The sequence below is a fragment of the Rhodnius prolixus genome, unplaced genomic scaffold (assembly GCF_049639745.1).
Source record: "Rhodnius prolixus isolate KJV_2025 unplaced genomic scaffold, Rpr scaffold_4, whole genome shotgun sequence".
Lineage (NCBI taxonomy): Eukaryota > Metazoa > Arthropoda > Insecta > Hemiptera > Reduviidae > Rhodnius > Rhodnius prolixus.
The window spans coordinates 26,076,970-26,102,437 of NW_027411614.1; the positions used below are offsets into that span (position 1 = coordinate 26,076,970).

The 25,468-nt window shown below is 36.0% G+C and overlaps 1 protein-coding gene across 3 annotated transcripts in view; it reads left to right on the top strand.

The window, feature by feature from the left end:
- The window catches only part of LOC141456190 (chaoptin-like), a 532,556-nt gene that overhangs the window by 197,301 nt on the left and 309,787 nt on the right, over positions 1 to 25,468 (top strand). For all 3 annotated transcript variants that reach the window (XM_074131931.1, XM_074131933.1, XM_074131932.1), the window contains exon 3: positions 9,749 to 9,911. In XM_074131931.1, the coding sequence (XP_073988032.1) occupies positions 9,752 to 9,911 (160 nt within the window). In that variant the 5' untranslated portion in view covers positions 9,749 to 9,751. The remainder of the gene's footprint in view (positions 1 to 9,748; positions 9,912 to 25,468) is intronic.

Sequence of the window (25,468 nt, forward strand, 5' to 3'; positions counted from 1 at the left end):
GCACGCGAGGGAGAGATATTTATACTCTGACTCTCGACGAGTGCGTGTCCTTGTTCGTGCAGTGTGTGTAGTCGTCTGTATAGTGTGAATGTTAAAGTGTGAGTGAGTGTGTGTGGTGGGGAGCTCGAGTTTACCTGTAGGTTCGCTAAACCCAAGTAGCTGCACACAGCAACTACCTCTGCAGGTCCTAAGTGTAGTGTGTGAGTGTTAAGGGGTGTCAGTGTGAGTGTTGAAGTATTGTTAGACTGGGATACCCGCAGGGACGCCAAGCTCCCTGAAGAAGTGGCTAGTCCACTTCCCCCTACGGGGGCCTTGATACTTTTTATGAAAATTATGTAAATTTATCACACAAGCATTTAGGCAATAAATGTTGATCATATTTAAAAAGAAACACAATGACCCCCTTCAAGTTTTACGATTAGCACACAAATTCGATTCACTGAATCATTATGTAAAGATGAATGTAGCAACCCAGTTTATTGAGCTTCCCTTTGTACGTTACCGCTGTAGCTTGAAAAAGAATAAACCTGAATGAATCTTGCTTAAATTTGATAAATATAAATGTTATGACACTCAAAAATAACAAGAGGAAAATCTCAGAATTCTTCGCGAGGAAGGCAGCAGAGGGTTTGAAGCAGAAGTAAATTTCCCTGTAAGGGTAGACCAAATTGGTAATCTGGAGTCAAGTTAATAACAGAAAATCTACTTATATTGCCAATCAGGAGTCGAAATGGCTCCGATATATTTACGTGTAATGCCAATCTGGAGTCAAAATGACTTATGATTCAAGTAAACTAATCTGCAGAAAGAAACTAAGAATTCCACGGTCTTCAGCTCGTGACTATCAAATGGTGAGAAAGTGGGGATAGCATATCTAAGAGCATTTCGGGATAGCTATGAGATGTAGGGAAACAAGAGACCATTCCTATTTTTTTTTTTTGGAATTAAATTGACTTCGGATTGGCAGTGCAGAGTTAATAATAACTTAAACTGATCATCTACCACGACAACTACAATGACGTTAGCCTCGTGAATCCTATTCAAGACAATTCTAATCATTCAAAAAAACTCTCGAGGGTGTAATTGATTTTTCTTTTCCTGTGTCCTTACTGTTGCGCACCGCCTACGCCTCTGGCGGGACCGATTTTGAGACATTTATGTTTCAAATGTATGCATTGTGCTCGTACGATTGGTTTTAACATTATGGTCTCGTTCTTCACAACAGAATTTTTTTTTAAAGCAATTATATAAGCACGCCGTAGCGAAGTATGGTGGATAATAATTATTTTTAAATAGAGTTCTAAATAAGTAAGTACAATGGTGATTAGGCGAATGATACAGATAATCTACTATAATCCGTAATTAGCAGTTTAGGCGAAGTGTGGAACTAGATTATTGCGTTGATAATACTCTAACTAAATTGGTACGTTCCCCCTCTCCTACACATTACTCCATCTCTAACCCCTCTATTTCCTCCCTCTGCCACACCACGATTATATATTAATACAATTTTGTAGATGATCGACTAAAGGTCGATGTTTTTATGTTCAAAATATGTACATGCTCATGTTTTTTTTATGTGTGTTTTGCCTTATAAATAAACGCGTTTTTTTTTGTTTTGATAAATTATAGTACGCTATAGTATCACATAGAGAAGTAATCGCCTATTTTTCAGGCTTAAGTCCAACTACAGAATAATTTTCATGGTCGGAGGCAGAAGCACATAATTTGCCATTTACATTTTTTACAACCCATAAAAAGTTGCAACACGCGGAATTCCCACTACATTTGTATTACCCAAATAAACAATTGCACTAAAACACACCGCTGTACATATCATATATATTATCATATGAATTGTATGTATTGAAATGTTTTATAATATCGTAAATGAACAATAAAACTTCCTGAAGACATAGTTAAAATGCTTAAAGCTTGGTTTTGTTAGATAGACCATAGTATCTTGTACTAGAGCTAAACAAGTTCTACTGGTTGCTTTTCCAGAAATAATGCTACACTATTTCCATCTACGGTTAGTAGTTTGGTGTGTTTGTACATGAAAGGATAAATGTCCTTCCAGGGTGGAAAAGATTTAGAAAGACTTCTTAACCTTAAAAAGGAAGAGAAAAGATTTAACTAGAGAATATATTTTAGTTGTTAAACTTGCAACTGTTTTTAAAACTAATACTGCGAAAATTGCAGCTTATTTTCGAGGTGAGCTGCTGTACAGTCAGGTGATGGACCACGAATGGCCGAACTTTGATTCTTATTTACATTCTCTGCACGAGGAACACGACGAACTAGATTGACAAGTATTCTACCTGTGCAGTAACCAATATAGTTCCTTGTCCAGCAATGATGGCAGTGTTCTAAGATTTAAATAGTTTTTTATATTTCATTTTTTTTTTTTCAAGGAGATTCTACGTCTAAGGTCATTGGAGCCTGGAGCTTATTTCTAGTGCATTGCCAGCCTCCAGACATTACTGCCCATCACCGGTACAGTGAGCTGTAAGAAGCTCCTAGGAAGGGAAAATCTAAGAGCCAGCAACTGGATTCGAACTCGGGATCTCCGCGTGGGAATCCATTACGCTCACCACTGATTACCCTCTTTTATGATATTGTTATTTTATTTTATTTTTTGGAACATTAACTTCGGGATCATTGTCGCCTTCATGGACCTAATACCATGAAATAAGTTTAACCATGTCCAGCACAGGCAAGGGGAGCCCAAGTCACCAGGTCCAGACATCTCCACTTTATCATTGATCTAATCAAAGAGAAGTAATGTAGAATATTATAAATGTTAAATTTTATTTAACCAGTTAAGCGTGGAATTTAGTTTAAAAAAAAAAAAAAAAAACACAGCGTGCGGAATTAAAATCAGACAATGACAGTGTATACACTTCGAACGCAGGGCAAAACAACCAAAAGTTTACAACGTCGTAATAGTCACTGCAAGCGACTTTTTCTGCAATCTCTGGGGCTTGAGATTACCGAGCATTCTGTGCCTTTCTAAATCTTGCACCGCTTCACGTATGCATTGCCTAGTTAACTAGGGACGCAAGAGCTTTTACATGGAAGAAAAGAGCTTTGAATTCTGTGCAAAATGAAATCATGCTCGTACTGAGGTCTGAACCTCTATCTAAGGTAAAAACGGCATTGCACAAGGGTTGAGAGCTTCTATTTGTGTGTATAATTCCCAATCTCTAATGTGGAGACCAAACATGTACCAACCACTTATCATTTGGCTGGCTCCCTCCACCACCCTCCGTATAAAATACTTGGCAGTTCTATTGGTAAGCTAAAAGAAACATCCCACCAAATAATATTCTTATTGTATTTTATTAAAATTTCGAGTTTTTATAGTTAATGGCAATTTTATATTTTTCACAACGAATGTACACGTCGAACGCATCGTAATAGAGATTTGGTATGACGTGTATATACGTCAAACACACTTAACAGGTTAATGTAAGGCTTACCATGGTTAAAAAAGGGTTTTTTCCCTTAAATAAAACACAAAGTTTAATTCGGCGAAATACTTGCTTGAAAAATGTTTAATTTGGTTGAAATAAGATTTATAACTGTTTTTTTTTTGTTTTTTTTTAATCTAGGCTTCTTTAGGACCGCAATAACTAGTGTACCTTGTGAAACCTCTGGTGTTTACGCGCAAAAAAAGGACTGGTAGAAGATGCTGTAAAAAGAAGACTGAAACAAACGAGATTTTTCTCACCAACTACCAGAGGTCGTCACAAGCCAGTTGATTAATCTACAAAAACCATGTGCAGACTGTTTCAACAAAGAGAAGAAAACGACCTTATCTTTTGGCCAGTGTTGCAAATCAGAGTAGTTTGCAGCATGAGATCTCTGGTATTTTGAGACCAAAGGAGACCTTTTAAAAAAAAATGTTGGTAAAACTCTGGACTTCGTAAAAAAATAGGCTTTAGTTACTACCCAATCAATAAGTACACCGTTCTATCCGGTTGACGATAATCTGGTCAAAGCAGTGTTGAGAATAGCATGTGGCTCTCTGGCAGCCTCCTAGCCTTCATCCCCTTTATCTTATTCAGTCCGCCGTACCTGCGTTTCTTCTTTAGTGATGGTACGCCCTTGGATGCTTTGTAAACAAAAGATACCTATTTGCTCGGCCATTGTCGCCACTGCCTCTCTAAGGCAAAACCGGAAATGATAACCAGTACCCATAATACATCTTAGCCTCTGTAACCGCTCAGCTTGTACAGCATGGAATCTGCTTATTTCCTTTTAAAGTACTTTTACCAACAAGGAGTTCACCAGTATCCTTTTGTAAGGATAAAAAGCTTAGAATAATTTAAAATGCTCTCTGCATATAGTTATATAAATCTTTTACACAGGAAATTGCGTTCCAAACTTCTATTAGATTTTGTTGTTTTTAACTGGGACCGATAAAGATTTTTATTCCTTTGAAATATATTATAAAGGTCCATATTTTCTAAAAATCTCCCCGTTATTTTTAATAAAGACTTATTTGTAATTAAAATTTCTTAAATCATTAAATGTACAGATGTCTACTGAATTAAAAACACCATTAGCCCTCCATTATACAGTATTATTGGCTAGCTTTAACAGCAATTTTTTGCTTTACACTTAGAATTTACTGATACTATGTGTATACACAGCTAAAAACATTTACTCAAAGTAATTTCACTTTATGTATCTTTCTACGTAATATACGTAAGTCATATGTAATTTACGTGGACCATACAAATGGACGTAAAGCTCGCTTGATACAATTAGCCATCATTTTACTAAGAGTCCTGGAGTTGGTTTTATAACTACTTAATAAGTGTAATACACTATACACAAGCGTGCACTCTTTAAAAATTAACAATTTTTGCATCATTGAAACAGAATACTGTCAATTATTTAACAATTCTCTAAAACATTGTATAAAACATATTGTAACGAAGTTGACCTGGGCGGAGAAGAAAGGCCTAGATTGTTCTAGAGGTTGAACGACCAAAGTCAGTAACAGGCCGCCACTGCATAAACAAAAGGGCGGTATCTACCTGTGGCAGAGAAGAAAGGCCTAGATTGTTCTAGGGGTTAAGCGACCAAAGTCGGTATCAGGCCACCACTGTGTAGACAAAAGGGCCGGTCTCTACTTGAACTAGAAAGGAAAGGGCTAGATTGTTCAAGGAGTTAGTGACCTGTGTAAAAGCCAGCTAAGAGAAAGGCCTCAGTTGGGGTGGTGGCATATGTGTTTTCCCAGCCAGTGATTGACAGGTAGGAGCGAGACAGAGAGTAGGAGGAGGGCGGCCCCAGCTGAGGTGGTGGCAGTATGTTTTCTCCAGCCAATGAACGTCAGGAGGGCGTGGAAACTTATGCTCAGAGAGTTGGAGGAGGGCAGTCCCAGTTGGAGGGGCACACGCAGTTAAAAGGAGTTCTTAACGAGTTGTTAATCAGTTTTTAATCGAGTTCTAAGAGTTTAACAGTCTTGTAGTTGTACAGTTAGTGAGTTTTGGAGTTAGTCTTGGAGAGTCAGTGTTGAGACATAGTTAGAGAGAGTCAGTGTTGTGGAGTGCTTCAGTGGTAGTTAGTCAGGCAATTAGTCAGTTGATGAGTAGAGCTGTGTTAGTGCAGCTGAGACTAGTGCAATTCGGTGCAGTGCGGACCAGGGGTCAGTCGTGGAACAGTTTTGTGGCGTTACGTAGTGAGTGAGTAACAGTAAACTGTTGTGACTGTTGTAAATGGTGACTGTAATGAATAGCGTTAGTTGCTAGTAAATGTTCATGTTAGTTAATGTTAATGTGTGAATAAATCAGGTTATTACTTACAAATTTAGCGAGTTTTATTATTTTATCAAACCCACATATTATTAAAATAACTAGTGGCAGGCACTAGTTGTGTAAGTAAAGTTCTTTCTTAGTAAAAGGACAAGAAAAACTTTACAATATAATACCAATAGAGTGATAAGACTGCAAAAAATGATTGTTCTACTTACAGAAAATATGATATGTTTTTGTCAAAATAACTATTTTAAAGTATATACATGAAATATCATCATACCATTGTGTACTAGACTGGTTCATATATAAAGTATATTATACGACTAAAAGGAATATAATATTTTTTGTTTTATTTATCCAAATGTCTACAACTGTTATGGCAATAAAGTGAAGTGGAAATATTTCTATTATACGCCAACCTCATTTCTGCAATATAGTGAATGATTAATGAATAATTTTGGATTAAATCCAAAAAACGTAGGATTTAAACAGCAATAACAATCCACATTGTGAAAATTTATTAAAGAAAATATTGCTTTTGTACTGAAAAAAAGAAAAAAGTAGAAGATGGAATGAGTAAAAAACTTTTTGTGGATGAACGGCAATATCCTAGGAATAAAAGGAAGGATTGTGATAACTTCAGTTATTGTTATTCAACCTGAAACTTCTACCACCATTAATTCAACTGAACACCAAGAATAGAAGTTTACAATCTAACTTACAAGATACAAAAAACAATATTTTGTCTGTAAAGAATAACCGAGTAAAAAAATTACTTTTCCAAAATGCAGTGTTTAATGAAGAATGGAGATTTTGGAAATTAAGTGCTTGGTCTTTTTTCAAAATGAAGACTATCTTAATATTTATAATTTACACAGTTATTATTATAAAAACTATCATTTCTTACTGACAGCTTCTTTAAGATAAGTTGTGAATCTGCCTCTTCCACAGGCACGGGCTGGTGTACCTCTGTGTATCTGACCTACAAACTGACCCTGCACACACTGCTCTGCACTTACGCTGACGATACTGCTATTCTCTCTTCTAACTCAGACGCCACTACAGCTTCCTCTCATCTACACAAACTAGAACCCTGGGCCAAAAAGTGGAGAGTCAAATTCAATACTTAAAAGTGCGAACAGATAACTTTTACTCTGCATCGTAATTCTTGTCCCTCTATAAGTTTCAACTCAATTCCTCTTCCTTCTGCTGATTTAGTTCGCTACCTTGGGATGTACATCGACAGAGGATTAACGTGGAATCCGCACACTAAACTGAAAAGACTTGAAACAAATTACTGCGTCTAATTGGCAATCTAAGCTACCACTGGAACATAAACAGCGTACTCAAACCGATCTGGACTTACGGACTCAAACTGTGGGGTCCAGCCAAACTTTCCAGTTCACAAAAGATCCAGTCCTTTCAATCCAAAATTCTCCGTCGAGATTACAAATTCTCCATTTCATGTCTCTAACTCCACCCTCCATAACGACTTCAAAATCTCATACGTAACTGACGAATCTAAATCTAAATATAGAAAATTCTTTGACTCTCTTCCATTCTCTTGTTCAAAATCTTGCCTCCAAAACGATTCCAGATCGTCCTCCACGACGATTGAAACGCTGTTGGCCTCGTGACCATCTTCAGTAATGTAAGAAACTCCTGCGAGAGTGTTGCCGGTGGGCAGCTTCTTTCCTCAAGCTGATCCAGTCATGAATTCTTCTTTTATCATATTCTCTGATTACATTTTATTCTTTTTGTAAATTGTGAATAGCAAATAAATTAAAAAAAAAATTATAAAAATACTTAATTTAATAAAACAATTAATCCCAGGGGCTGATATTTGTCTAGTGGTCATGAACGTGGCTTTGTAAGTGGGGAGATCCTCATTTCAAAACCCGCTTATGACTAAGGCTTATGATTTTTTTTATTATGTAAGAAAAAATAGTTTATAGTAAAGAATGAGCTTCCGCCCCCGTCCTCGATACCTAATTGATAACTCGACGTTAAGGCCCGCCTGAAAAAACTAGGCAATTACTTTGCATTTACTTTTGACTTTAATAATGAATAATTTAATTATGAATTAGGATCCCAATTTTAGCAAAACTTAGGGTTAGGTCTTCAGGGTTAAAGGCGAAAATAATTCCTTCCCAAAACTATAGAAGTTTCAATCAATTAACTCATCGCTGGATAGAGTTAAAAAAAAACACTCTTTACTCACTTCTCGCCAAATAATTAACTATTAATTTCGTTCAGTAACAAGACTAGCCTTCGGCTCTTGTCGCATTATTTCAGACATGCAAGGAAAGAATCACTTGTCGTACAAATAACTATTTTAATTTAGTTACATACGGCAGCGCTGATTTCTGACAACTTTTTTGTTTGATTTTTTATATAGGAAACTAACGAACTATCAAATAGTTGCCAAATCAACTAACTCAGTGTGAGTTCGGAGGCTGACAGTAGTGTTGTTGATTGCCTAACAGTTAGTCTGGGTTAACCGTAAGGACGCCATGATCCTTTCATTTACAGGATGACTAAGAGTTATATGGTCCACCGACTTTTTTTTTAAACGGCGGGAAATTTCGAAAAAATAAAAAACACGTATTTAATCATTTTTAGTCTAGTTTATTTTTAGTGATTGACCCATTTTTTTTAAACCCCTGTATCTCGAGATACAGCATCAAACTTTTGTTTTTTCAAATGGAACATTATAGTTTTTTTTTTTTGCATATTTTTATAGCACTTGAGCTCCTAAAATAAAAACAAAAAACAATTTTTTGAAATCGGTTAGGTTTTTCAAAAGTTATGGTAATTTAAAATATGAAAAACAAATTTCAGTTTATTGTCAAAATTACGTTATTTTTTTTTATAGAATCTGTTCAAACTGGGCACCCTCAACTGATAAGCAAGCCAAAACTCTGGACTCCCACGCTTTGCTTGTAGCAGCAGTTATGGTGGCGAAGACAAGATCTAGGCAGGCTAGAGTTATTCGACGGTTCAAATCATCGACTGAAGCCACGGGATTAAGGTTACTGTGCACTTTATTTTTTAGATATCCCCACAAAAAATAGCCCATTGAGGTTAAGTCCAGAGATCGAGGTGGCCACTGGATGAGCCAATGAGACCCTAAACACTTTTCATGGAAATTCTATCCAGGTAATCACGAACAACTCTCGCATTATGTGCCGGGCAACCATCTTGTTGAAAATACATATCTAGCCGACGTTGTAGATGAACATCTTCAAGCAGAACTGGCAAAATGTCTCTTATAAAAAAGTTGGATACATTTCACCAGTTAAGTTCTCTCTGTAGAAGTATGGGCCGATTAGTTGATTTCCTAAAACTCTACACCAAACGTTTGTAGAAAAAACAACCTGAACGTCGAATTACTCTAGCCAGCCTAGATCTTGACTTCGCCACCATAAGTGCAGCTGCAAGCAAAGCGTCGGAGTCCAGAGTTTTGGCTTGCCTATCCGTCGATGCTGTCCAGTTTGAACAGATTCTTTAAAAAAAATAACGAAATTTTGACAATAAACTTGCTTTTTATATTTTAAATTACCATAACTTTAGAAAAACCTAACCGATTTCAAATTTTTTTTGTTTTTTTGGAGCTCAAATACTATAAAAATGTGCAAAAAAAAACTATAACGTTCCATTTGAAAAAACAAAGTTGGATGCTGTATCTCGAGATACAGGGGTTTAAAAAAATGGGTCAATCACTGAAAAAAAACTAGACTAAAAATGATTAAATACGTGTTTTTTATTTTTTCGAAATTTCCCGCCGTTTAAAAAAAAAGTGGGTGGAGCATATAACTCTGTTCAACCTGTATAAATGGATAACCCTAACAATTGTAACCTTTCCCTTGTTAGAAATAATATACATTGCAAATGAAAAATACTAATTGTGTATTAATTATGATATTAAGGTTAATTACAAACCCAGAAACAAAAGTTTGAAATTCTATATTCTGTTGCAGGCAATGCTTGTGATCCTGGCTGTAATGGTAGTTTGTTGCCATGCGATACCATGTACATTCAACCCTATGTGTTCCTGCAAAGAAGGGCCACCAATTAAGCCAGATAACATAACCTCTATCAGGGACATATCGTGCGTTGGTGTACCATTTTCAAGATTACCAGGTTAAATTCTATTCATTTTTATTATCATTATTATTTTTAATTTTATTTGTGATTGCGGTAATTTTATCTTTTAATATAACTTTAAGTAATAAAAAGTTGGGTAAGGTTTCTTTATTGAATATTACCATCAAAAAAATTTATTGTATATGCTTTGTTTAATCGAAATGAGCTTTAAAATACAATTTAACTTTGGCAAAGAATTGATAATTCTATGGTGGTTATAGTAATGTGCTCTCTAAATGATTTTAGGTTTTCCTCACAGTCACCTTTTTTAAAATGTAAGAAATAACCTTCATCATAAAATATTTTGTTTTGGTACAAGCAATATTTTTATCACCTTTTATATATATTTTTATTGATAATAACAATCGGATGAAAATTTTACGTTATGCGGGAATATATTAAATAAATTGAAACCGTTTTATGTAATCGAACATGATACTTAATTTATATTGGTAGAAACAAGAAGTATAAGATAAATAGAACGTTTATCGTTCAAACTAAACTTACAATAAAAGTTTTATCTATTTTTATACGAGCAAGCTATCTATTTCAACTGTTTTCAAATACTGAGGGAACATCTTCAACAAAAATATTATTTATTTCTTTAAATGTTTATTACCATTACTGCAAAGAAAAAAGTTTTACTGTCTTATCAAGTTTTAAGTTGTGTTTCTATCGAAATCTCTTTTCTCTAAGGTAGTGTATGTGCCTATTTTTAATATGTATGAATGGCCAACAGATTGTCAGAATGGGGAAACGAGTAAGCTCAGGAAAATTCTTCAACAAAATTGTTACGGAATATCTCCAAAACTTGAGTTCGCCCAGAATATGAGGCCTGGTGATGTAACGCAACCGGTCGGAGACAGTCGAAGGAGGTTATGGTTGGATTGTGGCCAAATTAAATGGCGGTACTGTTGAGCGGCTCTAAGACGCACTATGGTGTACCCTGACCGGTTGCTGCAGACTTTGGAGGCATAGGAAGCCTGCTGGGACAGGCGATGGTGGTCATGGTGTGTTTTGATTGATTAAGACAGTGCTCTATGTCTTTTGCCATTGAAAAAGTTTAGAGAAGCGTCTTTCAGCAGCTGTAGGATCCCTTTTTGGCGGAGGTAGTTACAATAAATTTATATTGGTCGCGGTGACCTTTGGTTGTTTTTGCCAGCATTCTTCCTGGATTGCTCGGTGGGTTGTCAGAGCTACCTGGAGATTCCTTGCTGTAAAACTTACGGGTTACAAGAGGTGTTAATAAGGAACATACTTATTCCACACTCTTTTTATTCTTTTCATAGTGTCTATTTAGAAGTATCCATCCCTATTCTGACATTTGGGGTGTCAATCAAAATATATTAGCTGAGGAAAAGCTATTAGACGGTTTCCGCTGGTAGGTTGCAATTCTATTCGCTAAGAAACAAAATGTCAGATTTGGAGTTTTTTCCCACATTACTCTTTTTTGTACAGTTTTTGCCGATCAACGCTAATACAATTGTCGTAACCGACAGTATTGTTATGTATTACGTAGATCCATGTGTTACGTAGATCTATGTGCTACGTAGATCAGGACTATGTCTTGGAAGTCTTTCTTTTTCTAGGAGCATCAACATCCAAGGACACTGGCGCCTGAAGCATTTTCAGGTCACTCCTGGTCTGCGGTTCCCTCGTTTCAAACAAAATGTCCTCCTCCAGGACAGTAATCTGGAGATTCCAACACACTAAACTCTGAGCTATCATTTCCCTATTGGATGTCTTTTGATGCACTAAGTTTGGCATCATCTTAAGATGAAGATTGCTTTAGACGGGCGGTTCCTCCAGAAAGGGGAAGGAACACAGGCAATCCAAATGCCCATTGTTCCCCGCCCACCCCTCATCCCATAAGAGATACCGGGGCTTTAGAACAACAAATCCGGCTAAAGGTTGCGAGATGCCAATACAATAAACTAATAAAGTAGTAACAGGACTCTAGGGAGCATGACGACTCAATCGCCCAGTGTACTGAACAATCCTAGAGAGTTCGTTAAGATTACCAGATGCCACAATCTCCGGTAGGGAGACATTTGACCTTCCAAAGACGAGAAATCTAGTTTTAGAATAAACTGGACACACCTCTACAAAGTGCCGCACAGTTTCATCGGACTCACCATAGCCAGCGCAAACTGACGACTGGATAAGGCCGCATTCGAAATGGCCACCCATCTTAACTATAAGAGAATAAACTTTTCAGAGTTGGAGGTACCAACGTTAAGATCCGTTTATAAGTGCCTGAAGGATTTGTTCGAGTTTTTGTACATCTCAAGATTCTCTCTAGGCTTACCTAACTCCCAAATAACATCACGTTCTGCTGCTTCTTTGATTCCTTTTTAGCACAAACAAATAATCCAACTAGATTTATCGAGAGTTGGTTCATGTCTTTTGACCAGTCAACACGTGTGATATTTGCTCCGTAGTTTTTGCAGTATTTTTCCTAGGAAAACTGTATTTTTCTTGTAGTTTTTGTTACAGTTTTAAAAAAATAGTGTCCGTTAACTGTTGTGAATAGTTATTTGGTGGATTTTCTTAACGTAAGTGGATGAATTTAAATAATTAACTCTTTACTTTTAAGATAAAATCAGTAGTTTGGGTTTCATACGCTAGAGTGGAGGCTCAGCCATACAAAACTTTATTTATATATTTATTTATTTATCTGCAAAATAAACTGCCTTTAATAATAGAAGAGTCATAGAAGACCTATTTTAACTTTGTTTATAAGCAAAGTCTATTCTTTCTATAGAATGAAAAGAATGCTGAATGAAAAGAGAGGCTTACATTTCAGTGAAGGAGGAAAATAAGCTATTGAGATGTGAAATACAACAATTAAAAGAAGCTAATGTGAAAAGCGAAAAATTGATGGAAGACCTTGATAACAAATCACGTCGTAATAATCTGATATTCAGGGGAGTTTTGAAACACTCGTCCAGTGGAGGAACTAAAACGTACTCGGATATAATTTCAGAATTTTGCAAAGATATACTTAAAGTTGAAATCATGGCAGATAATATTCACGCTTTTCCTCTGGGCTCGAGAGACACTTCTAATTCTCCATTGATGGTATCGTTTACTCATTTTCGTGACAAGATACTGGTATTGGGCGCAATTCGAACACTGAAAAATACTGGATTTATAATCCATCAGGATGTGGCCGAAGTTACAAGAAAGAAAAGAACTAAATTAATCCTAATACGTAAAGAATTAGTCAGATTAAATAGTCGGTTAAAGACATCACTAAGACTAGACAGCTTACTAGTGGAGGGTGTTAAGTTTACCTGGTGTAATACGAAAGGATTATGTCATGGAAATGATGACGGTTTGCTGAAACTACGAGAACTAACTGCTGTGGACCTGAAAGAATTTGTTTCCGCTATATCGTCTAACACTCTACCTAAGGACTACTTCCTGAAGCAGCATTCGACAGCTCAACGGTTGCCCGCCTCCACATCGAGCTCAGTTGATCGCTTCTGAGGCAGGCCTGTCTGCAGGAAACATACGTCGATACATCGTTCTTTGGAATTTAAGTTTTTATCTTATAATGTGGCAGGTTTGAGAAGTAAAATTTCTGATAATTTTTTCCTTAATTTTATATCAGAGTATGATATTTTTTTTCTATTTGAAACTTTTGTCTTAGAAGAAAAAATTATTTTTTTTTCAAATTATTTTGTTAATTATAAATTGGTCTGGGTCCCAGCTATAAAATCATCTAAGTTCGGGCGCCCTAGTGGCGGTATGTTATTTGGTATCAAATCTACTATTAGAAAAGAATTTGCAGATTTTATCAGTATTAATGGTAGAATTATTGTTTCACTTAATAGGAATAATTTCTCTCTCTTAGTAATACCAGTTTACTTGAACCCTAGATCTTGGTTGGCTGACTTCAACAGCTGAACAAGTTTCGTACAAGGCCTGAAATGTCATAACATTATTATAGTGGGTGATGTCAATGTGAGGATTGGCACTGCACAGTTACTCCCCATTGGTTTGGTGTTGGACTCTGCGTTATGCTCTTCCGAGAGACAGTCTCAGGACAAGTTGTTAAATGCCAACGGTTCTAAATTTTTAGACTTTTGCGCCGATTCAGGGTTAATTGTCTTGAATGGGAGATTCGCGGATGACTGGGCTGGTGATTTTACTTTTATCTGTGGGCCTGGGTGTTCGGTGATTGATTTATGTTGTGTCTCTCTAAATTGTATTTCTTTAATTGGTGTATTTAAGGTACTTACACAAACTTTCTCAGATCACCTTCCGCTCTATTTTTCGGTAGTTTTTGGCGGGTCTGACGGCGTAGCAGATGTAGCTGTCCTTCCTTTGTTGCCTCAGTTGGTATGGCGAGAGGATAGCGCAGCGGAGTATAGACAGACATTGTCGACATTACTTGCTAGTGTTCCTCCTCTCCCTAACGACCCAGGAGGGTGTGGATATTCTCACAAATTTAATCAAGACTCCCTCCCCCTCTTGCAATGCAGGTCATTCTTCACATTATATAAGACAGTTTCAAAGAAAGCCTTGGTTTGACTATTCTTGTTTACGGGCGAGGCAAAGATCATTTAGGCTCCTTAACTTATTTCGGAAAACTGGTTCTCACTTCGCAATTACCGCATATCATGAAGCGAAGAGTAGGTATAAATTGCTGTGTAAGGATAAAAAAACAAATTTCTTTGCCTCAATAAATTCGGAATTTCAAGAAGTTGAAGACACAAAACAGTTCTGGCACTTAATTAACCAGTTTAAACGTAGAGGGTTTGTATGCGGTAACTAAATTAGCATGAATGCCTGGGTGACCCATTTTCGCAATTTGCTAAACCCAATGTCTCCTGTGCCAATTACCTTGTATGCCGAGCCCAGTATTGTGTGCCCTTCGCTGGATTCGTTTTTCACGATGGATGAACTTCGGTCTGTTATAAACAATTGCAGTAACAACAAGGCGCCTGGTCATGATCGGATAACATTTGAATTTTACAAAAATGCTCCTTCCACATTCCTTGATAGACTCCTTTCATTATTTAATCATATATATAATTCGGGCATAACTCCAGAATCATTTAGTAGGTCCATTATTTTTCCTCTTTTAAAAAAAGGTGACATTAATGAGGTTAGCAACTACAGAGGCATTTCCTGCTTGGATACAATCTCTAAACTTTTTTCAGGTCTTCTGTTGAACCGCTTAGAATTATTTGTAAGAGATAATAACATTTTGTGTGAAAACCAGGCAGGGTTCAGGCGTGGCTACTCAACTCTTGACAACTTATTCATTTTGACCAATCTTGTGTAGCTGACCTTTTTGAAGCCTAGGCAGAAACTTTATAGTTTCTTTATAGATCTCAAGTCAGCATTTGACTGCGTGGATCACGCCTCGTTAATATATAAGTTATTTAATATATTTATACATATCCTGAAGTCTTTGTACGCTGTTGCGATGTCGGCAGTCCGAGGCAGAAGCGGAATATCACAGTTCTTCCGGGTAGCAAGTGGGGTTAGACAGGGGTGCCTTCTCAGCCCTATCCTGTTTTGTATTTTCCTTAATGACCTCCCTATGCTTTTGGAAGGTGGGGTGCGTGCTGGTTCAACTAAAGTTAACATTCTCTTGTATGCAGACGATGTTGTGCTTCTGGCCGACAGTCCTACTCTCCTTCAAAGGAACATAAACCTTCTTGAGGGAAATTGCGATCGCTGGAACCTTACTCTTAATTTTAACAAATCAAAGGTATTGGTTTTTAAGAAAGGGGGTCGGCCGGCTGCCAATGAGCGGTGGTTCTACAAGGGTCAACGTTTAAAGAATGTTAATCAATATAAGTATCTAGGCGTGACGTTAACCTCGCGCCTCTCATTCGCACCTCACTTTAATTATAAGATTTCCTCTGCTAAAGCAGGTATCAATAAAGTTTGGTCGAGCTTTATTTCACAAGAGGAGGTCCTACTTAATGCTAAGTACCAAGTCTTTGAGGCTGCTTCACGGGCCGTTGTCTGTTACGGTTGCCAGGTTTGGGGTTATGAGCAATTCGACGCCCTGGAACAATTTCAGCGGTACTTTATTAAAAAGCTTTTTGCCCTGCCTCCATCTACGCCTAACTATATTCTACACATTGAAACAGCTTTAGACCCTTTATTTTTATTTACCCTACTACTTCATGTTAAGTAATGCCTTAAAGTAATAAATCTACCGGCATTCCGTTTGCCTCGAATTGTGGCTCTTGAGGTGATTGGGAGAGGTGCAGCATTCTTCGGTCGCTGGACGGCCCTTGCGCGGAGGTACTCTGCTGAGTTTGATGTTTCGCTGGAACACCAGGACCGTTGGCAAACACAGCTGTTAGATTTAGTTGCTAAAATCCGGAATGTTTGTCGAGAGGAGTCTATCAGAAGGGCCGGAAGTAAAAAGCGTTTTCTGCTGTATAGAACACTAACTGATGTGAAGGCGCACTTTGGGGCTTATTTCGGAAAAGATATTGCCACTAATCTGAAATTAGGGGACTTAAGGTGGCTATTTAAGCTAAGGAGAGAGTTGTTGAAGCTGAATAGCGTGCCATGGTTGGATTGTGAGGAGGACAAGAGCCTTTGTGCATTATGTACATCCGGGGTCCGCGAAGACCTCTTCCATTTCTTAGCCGAATGTCCATCACTGGGTGAGCTTCGCCTTCGGTATATGGGAGCCTCTATTGTTCCTGGCTGCTATCCTCATTGGAATTCCACCCACTTCTAAATTTCACTACAGTGGCCTGGAGATCTAGGATTCAAGCTCTGAATGTAGACAGCCCTTTATTCATAGTTGATACGCATTTTCCAAATTATAGCATGATGCTTATTAATATTTTTTTTTCTAATTTTTTTAAATTTATTATTTTTATTATTATGCTTAATATATTATTATTATTTTTGTCATCACTTCTGTAACCTGCCCAAATAGAGAAGGAATTATTTAGTTTTTAATGTTTTATTACTGTATAGTTAATTTGTAATTATTTATTAATTTTATTATTTTTATTCATCCTTATTTTCTCATATAACTTTAATAGATAATTGCGTATTCTGTTTCATTTACATCTTATTGCCACACTTTCTCTCTCTCTCTCTCTCTTCTTTCTTTATCACCGTTTTTATTTTTATTATTTTTGATTTTCATAATTGATGTACCAACTCCTGCAGACGGCGATACGCCATGCATTTCCTAATAATTTTTTGTTTATTTTTTTGTATTTTACATTTAATTAAAAATAAAGGTTTATTGATTGAACTAGATTTATCTTGAGGCTTTTGTCCGCGTTACCTCTAGTTTAGGAAACTTTCCAATTAAATACAACGAATTCGCATTACATTGGCTAAATTGAGCGATCAAATATAAACTAATGGAACAGAAATCACACTTTATTTGTAATATCTTTATAAAAAAAGATCAGCTACAGTTACAGTTGGTAAAACTGTTTCCTAGCGTTCTAGGAAGATTCTATTTGCTTGTTTGGCCACAACCTTAGTTTACAATTCAATTACAATTCCTTCATCAACTGTAGATTCTAGCAGCACGGAACAGCTTCCTTGCTTCAAAATAAGATTTCTGGAGAATGTAGAAACATCATTTCTCTAGGTTTACTTTGTCCGTATACGTTTCTTTCATTCATAAATATGCGAATTGTCCAAAATTAAAAATATTCTGTTACTCAGCGCCGTATTATTGTTATTACGTAGTTATTATTGTAATGATTAAAAATTAGGCAATTATTATTATTTCATGATTTAAGGAGCTCAACATCTGAGGCTATTGGCGCCCGGAGCTTTTTTCAGTGCACTGCCGGCCTCCGGACTGTGTTCTCTCGTTCGCAGACAACACTGTCCGATGATGGACAGTGAGCTGTAAGAGGAAGCTCCTAAGAAGAGGAAACTAAGGAGCCAGCAGCTGGATTCGAACCCGTGATCTCTACGTTGGAATCCAATACGCTAACCGCATAGCTAATCCCTTCCCTCTTTAAATTATTATTATTATTTCCACCAGTATCCTTCACAGTATGTACGAACTATACAGGTAGTCCTCGACTTACGACATTGATCCGTTCCTACGCGGTGTCGTAAACCGTTTTTTCGACGTAAGTCGAAACATACGTAAACTGTACCATATACAGTACAGTACGGTACTGTATTACCAGTAACAGTACAAACTGTAAGCACTAAGCCTATCCTAACACAGTACCCTACATAATTATCAATAAACACATATAAAATGCTGTACAGTACGTTTAATAATGAAATGAAACAGTAATAAAAAAACAGTAGTGTACTTTACGATATCTAATTTCACTTCCATGGTGATGGCCTTGCTTTTCTTCGATGCACTGCCATCAGAAGAGTCTGCCTTACGTTTGGGAGCCATAATGAAGGGCAACAAGTGATCGTGACAACGATGTTAATGGCGTACTGGGATGCTGATGACGCCGTCTTCCTCGGTTCCGAGCTCACGCCAAATCACGTACAGTAGTTCGCGGACTTTTCATAGTACCTTCTGTACAGTACTGTACTGTAAATGGGAGTCGTAACTACGAAACGTCGTAACTCGAGACCGTCGGAACCCGAGGACTAACTGTACATACAAAATTTGTCCCTTTACAAATTTTTAAAACGACTTTATCACTTAATTTTTTAAAAAATAAATAAATTTTTTGTCAGAATTGCTTTTTAAAATAAAATATCTTAGTTCTATATTTTTCACCTGAGTTTAATTCAGATAAGCGAAGCGTGTTATGAAATATTATCATTTCTTGGCACAGCTTTATTTATTTTAGAAAATCCCAGAGAACCCATTCCTGTTTGTTTCACATACTTCACGTAATATGAAGTACTAACTTTATTAAATTTTACGTAATTAAGTAACATATTTTCCTCATTTATAAAACTAATTTTTTATATTTTATTATTATTTTCTGTTTTATGCGCTTAATTATTATCTTTTATTTAATTTCACCACTTTTATTTCAAAAATTTTCGCTTTATAAATAGATTAATTCTCAAGTGAATTAATTAAAAAGGTGTTATATTAAGAGTAGTTTGTGAGCCTGCACAATTTTAATTAACGTGAGGAGAGTTAAGCCTTATATGTTTCGTAATTAAGTTTCCATCCTTTGTTTTCCTATTTGCCTTATTATATGAATGCATATTGTGAGGACTAACATATTTTCATTCTAATTATTGTTCATATTACAAATACTTGAATATAATTTTAATTATTGCTTTGGTCAACATTTTTAAAAATTTTGTAAGTTAGTTAATTGCGATTGTTTTGGTATTAATGTTCTGTATCATATAAATAAATAAATTGTGCTTGCTGGTATAACGTAAGGCCTGACTCTATGTAGTTAATAATAATAACAATAATAATAATAGTAATAATAAGGGAAGGGATTAGCTATGAGGTTAGCATACTGGACTCCCACGCGGAGGTCCCGGGTTCGAATCCAGCAGCTGACCCTTAGATTTTCTCTTCCTAGGAGCTTCTTACAGCTCACTGTCCGGTGATGGACAGTGTTGTCTGTAACGAGAGAACACTGTCCGGAGGCCGGCAGTGCACTGGAAAAAGCTCCGGGCGCTAATGACCTCAGCTGTTGATGCGCCAAAAAAAAAAAAAAAAAAAAAAAAAAAAAAAAAAAAAAAAAAAAAAAAAAATAGTAATAATAATAATAATTACGAATTATCTACAGAATACCAGTGCTAGCCCCTATTTAATTTTTTTTCTCTAGCCCTAACCACGTTATAGCTGCACACTTCTGCCAAATAACAATGAAATAATAATGATTTTTATTGAATTTTAATTTAATATTTTAATAAATAATCTATTTTAAGATGCGTCAACATCTGAGGTTATTGGCGCCCAGAGCTTTTTCCAGTGAACTGCCAGCCTCCGAAGAGACTCCTTACAGACTACACTTCCAACAATCAAGTGCATCAAGAGACATCCAATAGGGAAAGGATAGTTCAAAGGTTGGTGCGCTGGATTCGCACGTCGAGCTTCTGGGTTCTAATCCATTTATAGGCTCTCAGATGTTCTCTTCCTAGAAGCTTCTTACTGATTACTGTCTGGAGAAGTACAGTTTTCTCTGTAACGAGAGAACCAGTGGCCAGCAATGTACTGAAAAAAATCTCCAGGCATCAATATTATTTGAGAGTTTAGCCTAGAGACAAATATTCTTTAGATGTATAAAGCTTAAAACAAGCCTTAGCAGTGTCCGCAGTCCTCTAAGTTCTGATTTATTGCTATTCGGAAAAGGGATTCTCAGCACGACGCCAAACACCCAATAAACTACCGCAAGAAAAGTTATGACATAGTCCGGATCTACTTAGGACACATAGCGAATTGGACACCAAACTTCCATTAAAAATACTTGAATATGATTTTAATTATTGCACGAATTTGCAAGGATTAACAAAGCTATAGAACCGAATGAACTAATAACAGGCTGCAGTATAACTGATAATCTTTTGTATAAGTAATATATTATTATGCAAAGCTTTAAAATTTCGCTATAAAACAGAAAACAAAATGGAATAATCTGTTATTCCCTGGAAGTAATCAATAAATTTATTAAAACTCTATTCTGTAGAGGTCATGTATAGGACAAAAAGTGGTTCGAGGATTGTTGATTGGAAAACCATAGGTACATCCTCGAACTTTCCAGACATGTGATTAGGGTTTCGAAGAGAATGATTGAATAAGGAATTACTTTTGTTGAATTAATTAGATATTCCAACAGAGTTCATCGAATAGAGTCAATTAGAGATGAGAGCTACACAAATTTTCTAAATCAACATATTTGATTTACTCAGTAACCACATTTACTTTTAATTGAAAGAAAAAAAAAAAAAATTAACATGTGGCTGTGTCATGGACACGGCCGTGTGTTGTACGTGAATACGTTTACGTAACGGGTTATATTTTTTATATAAAATATTTTTATTTATGTATTTAGGATGAAATCAAGGAAACAAATCGACGATCGAACATAATCTATGCCTATACAGTCCGTTGTCGATGTAGAAACGATTTCATCATCCACTTGCATAATTTCAACCGCCCCAGCTGACACCGTCGTTGATCCGCTCGGCCGTATTCATTCTTTTACGTTCCCGGCACAGCTTGACTCGGTCATATGGTGTTTTATTATTACCATTCGATTGTTCTTGAGAAGCTCTTTCCAACCGTATACGATCTCTGTATTTGGTTTTGGCTTTTCGACGAGTATAGGCCGACATTATATATTTTTGATAATATTTTTTTATTCTAACACCTTATTACATTTACTGTCACTATTATATATTGTTTTATAAACAATCGAAAGATTGTGACGACAGCTGACGATTGAAACTTAAACGGACATCGTAGCTTCTCCGAGTCAAAAGTTATACTAATTGCAAATCTCGATACGCAGCAAAATGATCTCAAAATGGCGGCGCTACTCCCTCCACCGCGCGCGATGCGTCACAGTCCTCGCTTATCGTAATGAATTCTTTGATCCTTTAGCTATCCAGTGGTCTAATTTAATTTTGGATGTAGACGATAGATTCGAAACTATAATGCCAAACTGTATCCCCCTATATTTGTTATAATTAGGTTTTTTAGATTGCCTTCATACGATAGCAAATTTAAAGACGTATTCACGTCAAAAAAATCGCTCTGAAGCTAAAAAATTAACACTTGGCTTTATTCTCTAGGGAACCTAACTGAAATTTCAATCGACCAAAATCCCTCAAACACTTCAATGAATTGATTTCTCACTTTTTTGAGAAACTTTTTGACAAAATGACTCTGACGATTCTGTTTAAAATAAACATATTTATTGTACAGATGCAGGCCTACAACTCTTATTTGAAATATTTTCTGGAGGAAAATTTGGTTTATCTTTACAATAGGCCGCGGAGGTGTGGCCTATTTATTTTAAGTGCATGCGCAGTAGAGTAATACTCTTTAAAAACATTTATTATTACTTCCCCCTGCAAGTTCCCGCCACTGTAATCATTCCAGTTCCATCTACAGTGAAGCTCCTATATCTTTGGTGTCTCTTTTTTGTTTTCATTTGCCATGAGTAACATTAATTTGCAGTTTCTATTTGTGTTAAAGCATGAATGTAGTGTGAGTGAGGATGGTTATATGAAAGTTCTTCAAATTTTGTATGGATGAAGGGTTAATTACTGATCGATAGGTTTGCCCACAGGGTGAAAGGGCTATGAAATTGGTTAAAGAAAACCCGTGCTATTGATAAGTATGAATGGCAGTGTCGAGTCTATAAATAAATGAAATTTTCAATCTTGAGGTAATAATTCGAAGTGATTTTGATTCGCTGTTAAATTATAACCCGCCATATTTAAATTTGGAATATAAAATAAAGAAATATTTTAGATTTATATTTGAATGTGGCGGGTTACATGGTAACAGCGAATCAAAATCACTTCGATATTAGGCCACACCTCCGTGGGCTATTGTAAAGATTTACCGAAAATTTGTTTATAGACTCTTATGGAAAATGGAGGTCGATAGGCCTTCCCCGGGAATTGATATTCCAGTCGAATGTAGTACGTCTCCCGCCTTTCCGCATATCGCAACCCTCTTCATTGGCCAGCTTTTATCTTTGACATTTTTAACTCCAACAGTTGACTGTTGGCCTCGTGATTTACTCGTGATGCAGGTCAATCATTGATTAATTGGAGAGCCACCAATGGGGACTCCTCACTTGTTATTGTATCAGTTATTACATGCAGTGCAGGTGTAATCATCGCAACTGCAGTTATAAATTGCAATAAAGTTTATTTAAACAAAACAAAATCCAATAAATTTCGTTTAGCAGAGGAATGGAAAGTAAACATTCTCTTTGGCATTTCATTGCAAAGTACGGTTTTACAAACTGCTTGATTTATGGAAGAGTCATTTATGTTTAAAAACTCCAAATTATTGAGGAAAACCTCAATAATAGCCTCAAACTTTGTGAATCGTAACAAAGATCAAGTTTTTTTGAGAGTTCGCACCAGATTTTTTTTTAAAATAAATCTGAAGGACCTTCTCAGAGCACTGCAAATTTTAACTTACAGAAATGAAAAATACTTGAGCAAAAATTCAAATACAGATCAACTTCGTTCTTAAGGCATAATTTTACTTATAAACGATTATTTAAAAAGACATTTTTAAATCCAGAATTTCTTATTTAGATTGAGTACTATGTTTTTTAAGGTTTTTCTTTCTCCTCTCTCCTTCCACAATACTTCTACACCAATTACTAACCAAGTACGATATCTCGGACTACATCTTGACAAACGACTAACTTGGAACCCCCTCATGAGGCTCAAACGAATTGACCTCAATCTGAGGTATAAAATGTTGAAAAGACTACTCGAAAAACGTTCTAAACTGACCTGACGAACAAACGAACACTACATAGCGCTCTATTTGCCCCAATATGGACGTACGGAATACAACTCGACGGAAGCGCCAAAAAATCGAATATCAACTTAATTCAAACCTTACAGTCTAAAATCCTGAGAACAATAGTTAACGCACCCTTCTACGTCTCTAATCACAACATACACTCTGATCTAAATATTCCTCTCGTCTCTGAAATAGCCCCATCTCGATATACACAAAACTCCACTCAAATCTACACAGTCATTACAACCCTCTGATCCACAACATGTCTACTACAACTACTTCCTTCAAATCCACATCGCAGGCTAAAGCGGCAATGGCCACGCGATTATCTAAACATATAACGCCGATCTCCTAGAATGGTTGCTGCGTAAGCTTGCCAATCTGGCGAACTAACGGCCTTCCATCACTAGATGATCGTCGTTCACTCCATCCATGTCTCTGCGCGTGTGTGTATGTATTTGGACAATTTCCTTATATCTCTCATCTCTCTTGCTTGTTGTATTGACTACAGTTGCAAAATAAATAAACAAAAATTAAAAAAATCCAGAATTAATAAATAGGAACCTCTTTTTTTTTTTTTTTTTTTTAGTGACCAATTCTAAAATAATAATTATTTCAAATAACTTTTGAATCTATACAATACGTGTGTCATTAAGCTTTACCCTTCATCTGTAAAATAACAGCACATTTTAAACCAATTTACTTGTCTCAGCCTAAGCAAATATAATAATAATAATAATAATAATAATTGTCTTTATTTACAAATTACAATATATGTATATACATAAATTTACATATACAAAACTAGATTACTGCTTGGTCAAATGACCGTCCGAGGAGTTATAGGTACTCTAAGCAGTTGAAACAAAAATAGTAAAAAATTAATAAAAATAGAAAATGATATTTTTGTAATAAACTTTTCAAATGCTTGAAACACAAACCATTTAATTTGCATAAACCAAATTGAATGTAATACATGAATGAACTGGTGTGAACTAAATCTCTTCTTAATTAAGAAAAAAACATAAATGAAAGCTAACAATACCTTACTTTATAATATTACATAATTACAACAAACTTCCCCTGAGCAGCCACGCCTCTTTACAGCAGCCAATAACTCTGTACCAATTATCTCCATTGACTCAGGATAATAAACTGGTCAGCTTCTAAATGAATCTGGTTAAACCATTTATCTCTGACCTCAGCCAACTTTGAGGATATTGCTACAAAATGATGAATATCTTCTTTATCACATATGTGGCAAAGAGCGCATTAAATATCAGATTTACTAAAAGGTTTACCATTCATATTCCAGAATTCTCCTCTCACTTTAGCTACCCATATTACATCAGCTAATGGCTTATCTCTCACATAACTTCTGTTATAATCTAAATCTTTATACAATTAGATATTTTGTGGAGTTTCTGGCTGCCATTACAAATTCACTATTCAATTCTATGTGTAGCTTTTCTCTTAAAAGTTTAAACTGCGAATTCAATTTAATTCACTTATATCTAAATCCATATTTATATTGTAGATGTTAAAAATTTCTTTTGTATTCTTTAACCAATAAGTATGGTTTTATGAGCCAATATTTTGGGATATCTGTTTGTGGGGAGTTTTTAAAATTTTATTTATGCAATAGTGGCAGAGCTTAAAGTGATCAGATAAACGGGCTGAATACTATAGTTTCCAAATGCATAAAATACGAGTATGTTGGCGCATCCTGAGGCAACAGTAATATTTTTTTATTGAAGAATCTTCAATGTACATGTTACCATCCCATATCTGAGCTCCGTAACATAGAATAGTTCTTGGCGCAGAATTAAACACTTTATGTTTTGTCCCAAAATTTACATTTCTATATAGGATCACATGCTTCCATATGGAATTGAGCCGTCACCTTATGTGAAGTGCCATAAGCCGTTACCTCGGGTCATATTGACCCAGCATTAAAAACTATTAAATAAAAAGGAAAAAATAACTAATATCATGTTACCGGGAATAGAAATCGAAGACAAAACATTTATTTATACTTTAATAAAACAGAAATACAAATTTAAAAAAAATCAGTAACAAAAAAGATGTAATTTCTAAATGAGGTGCTGCTTAGCGTGTAATGAAAAACAGAGAAAATATT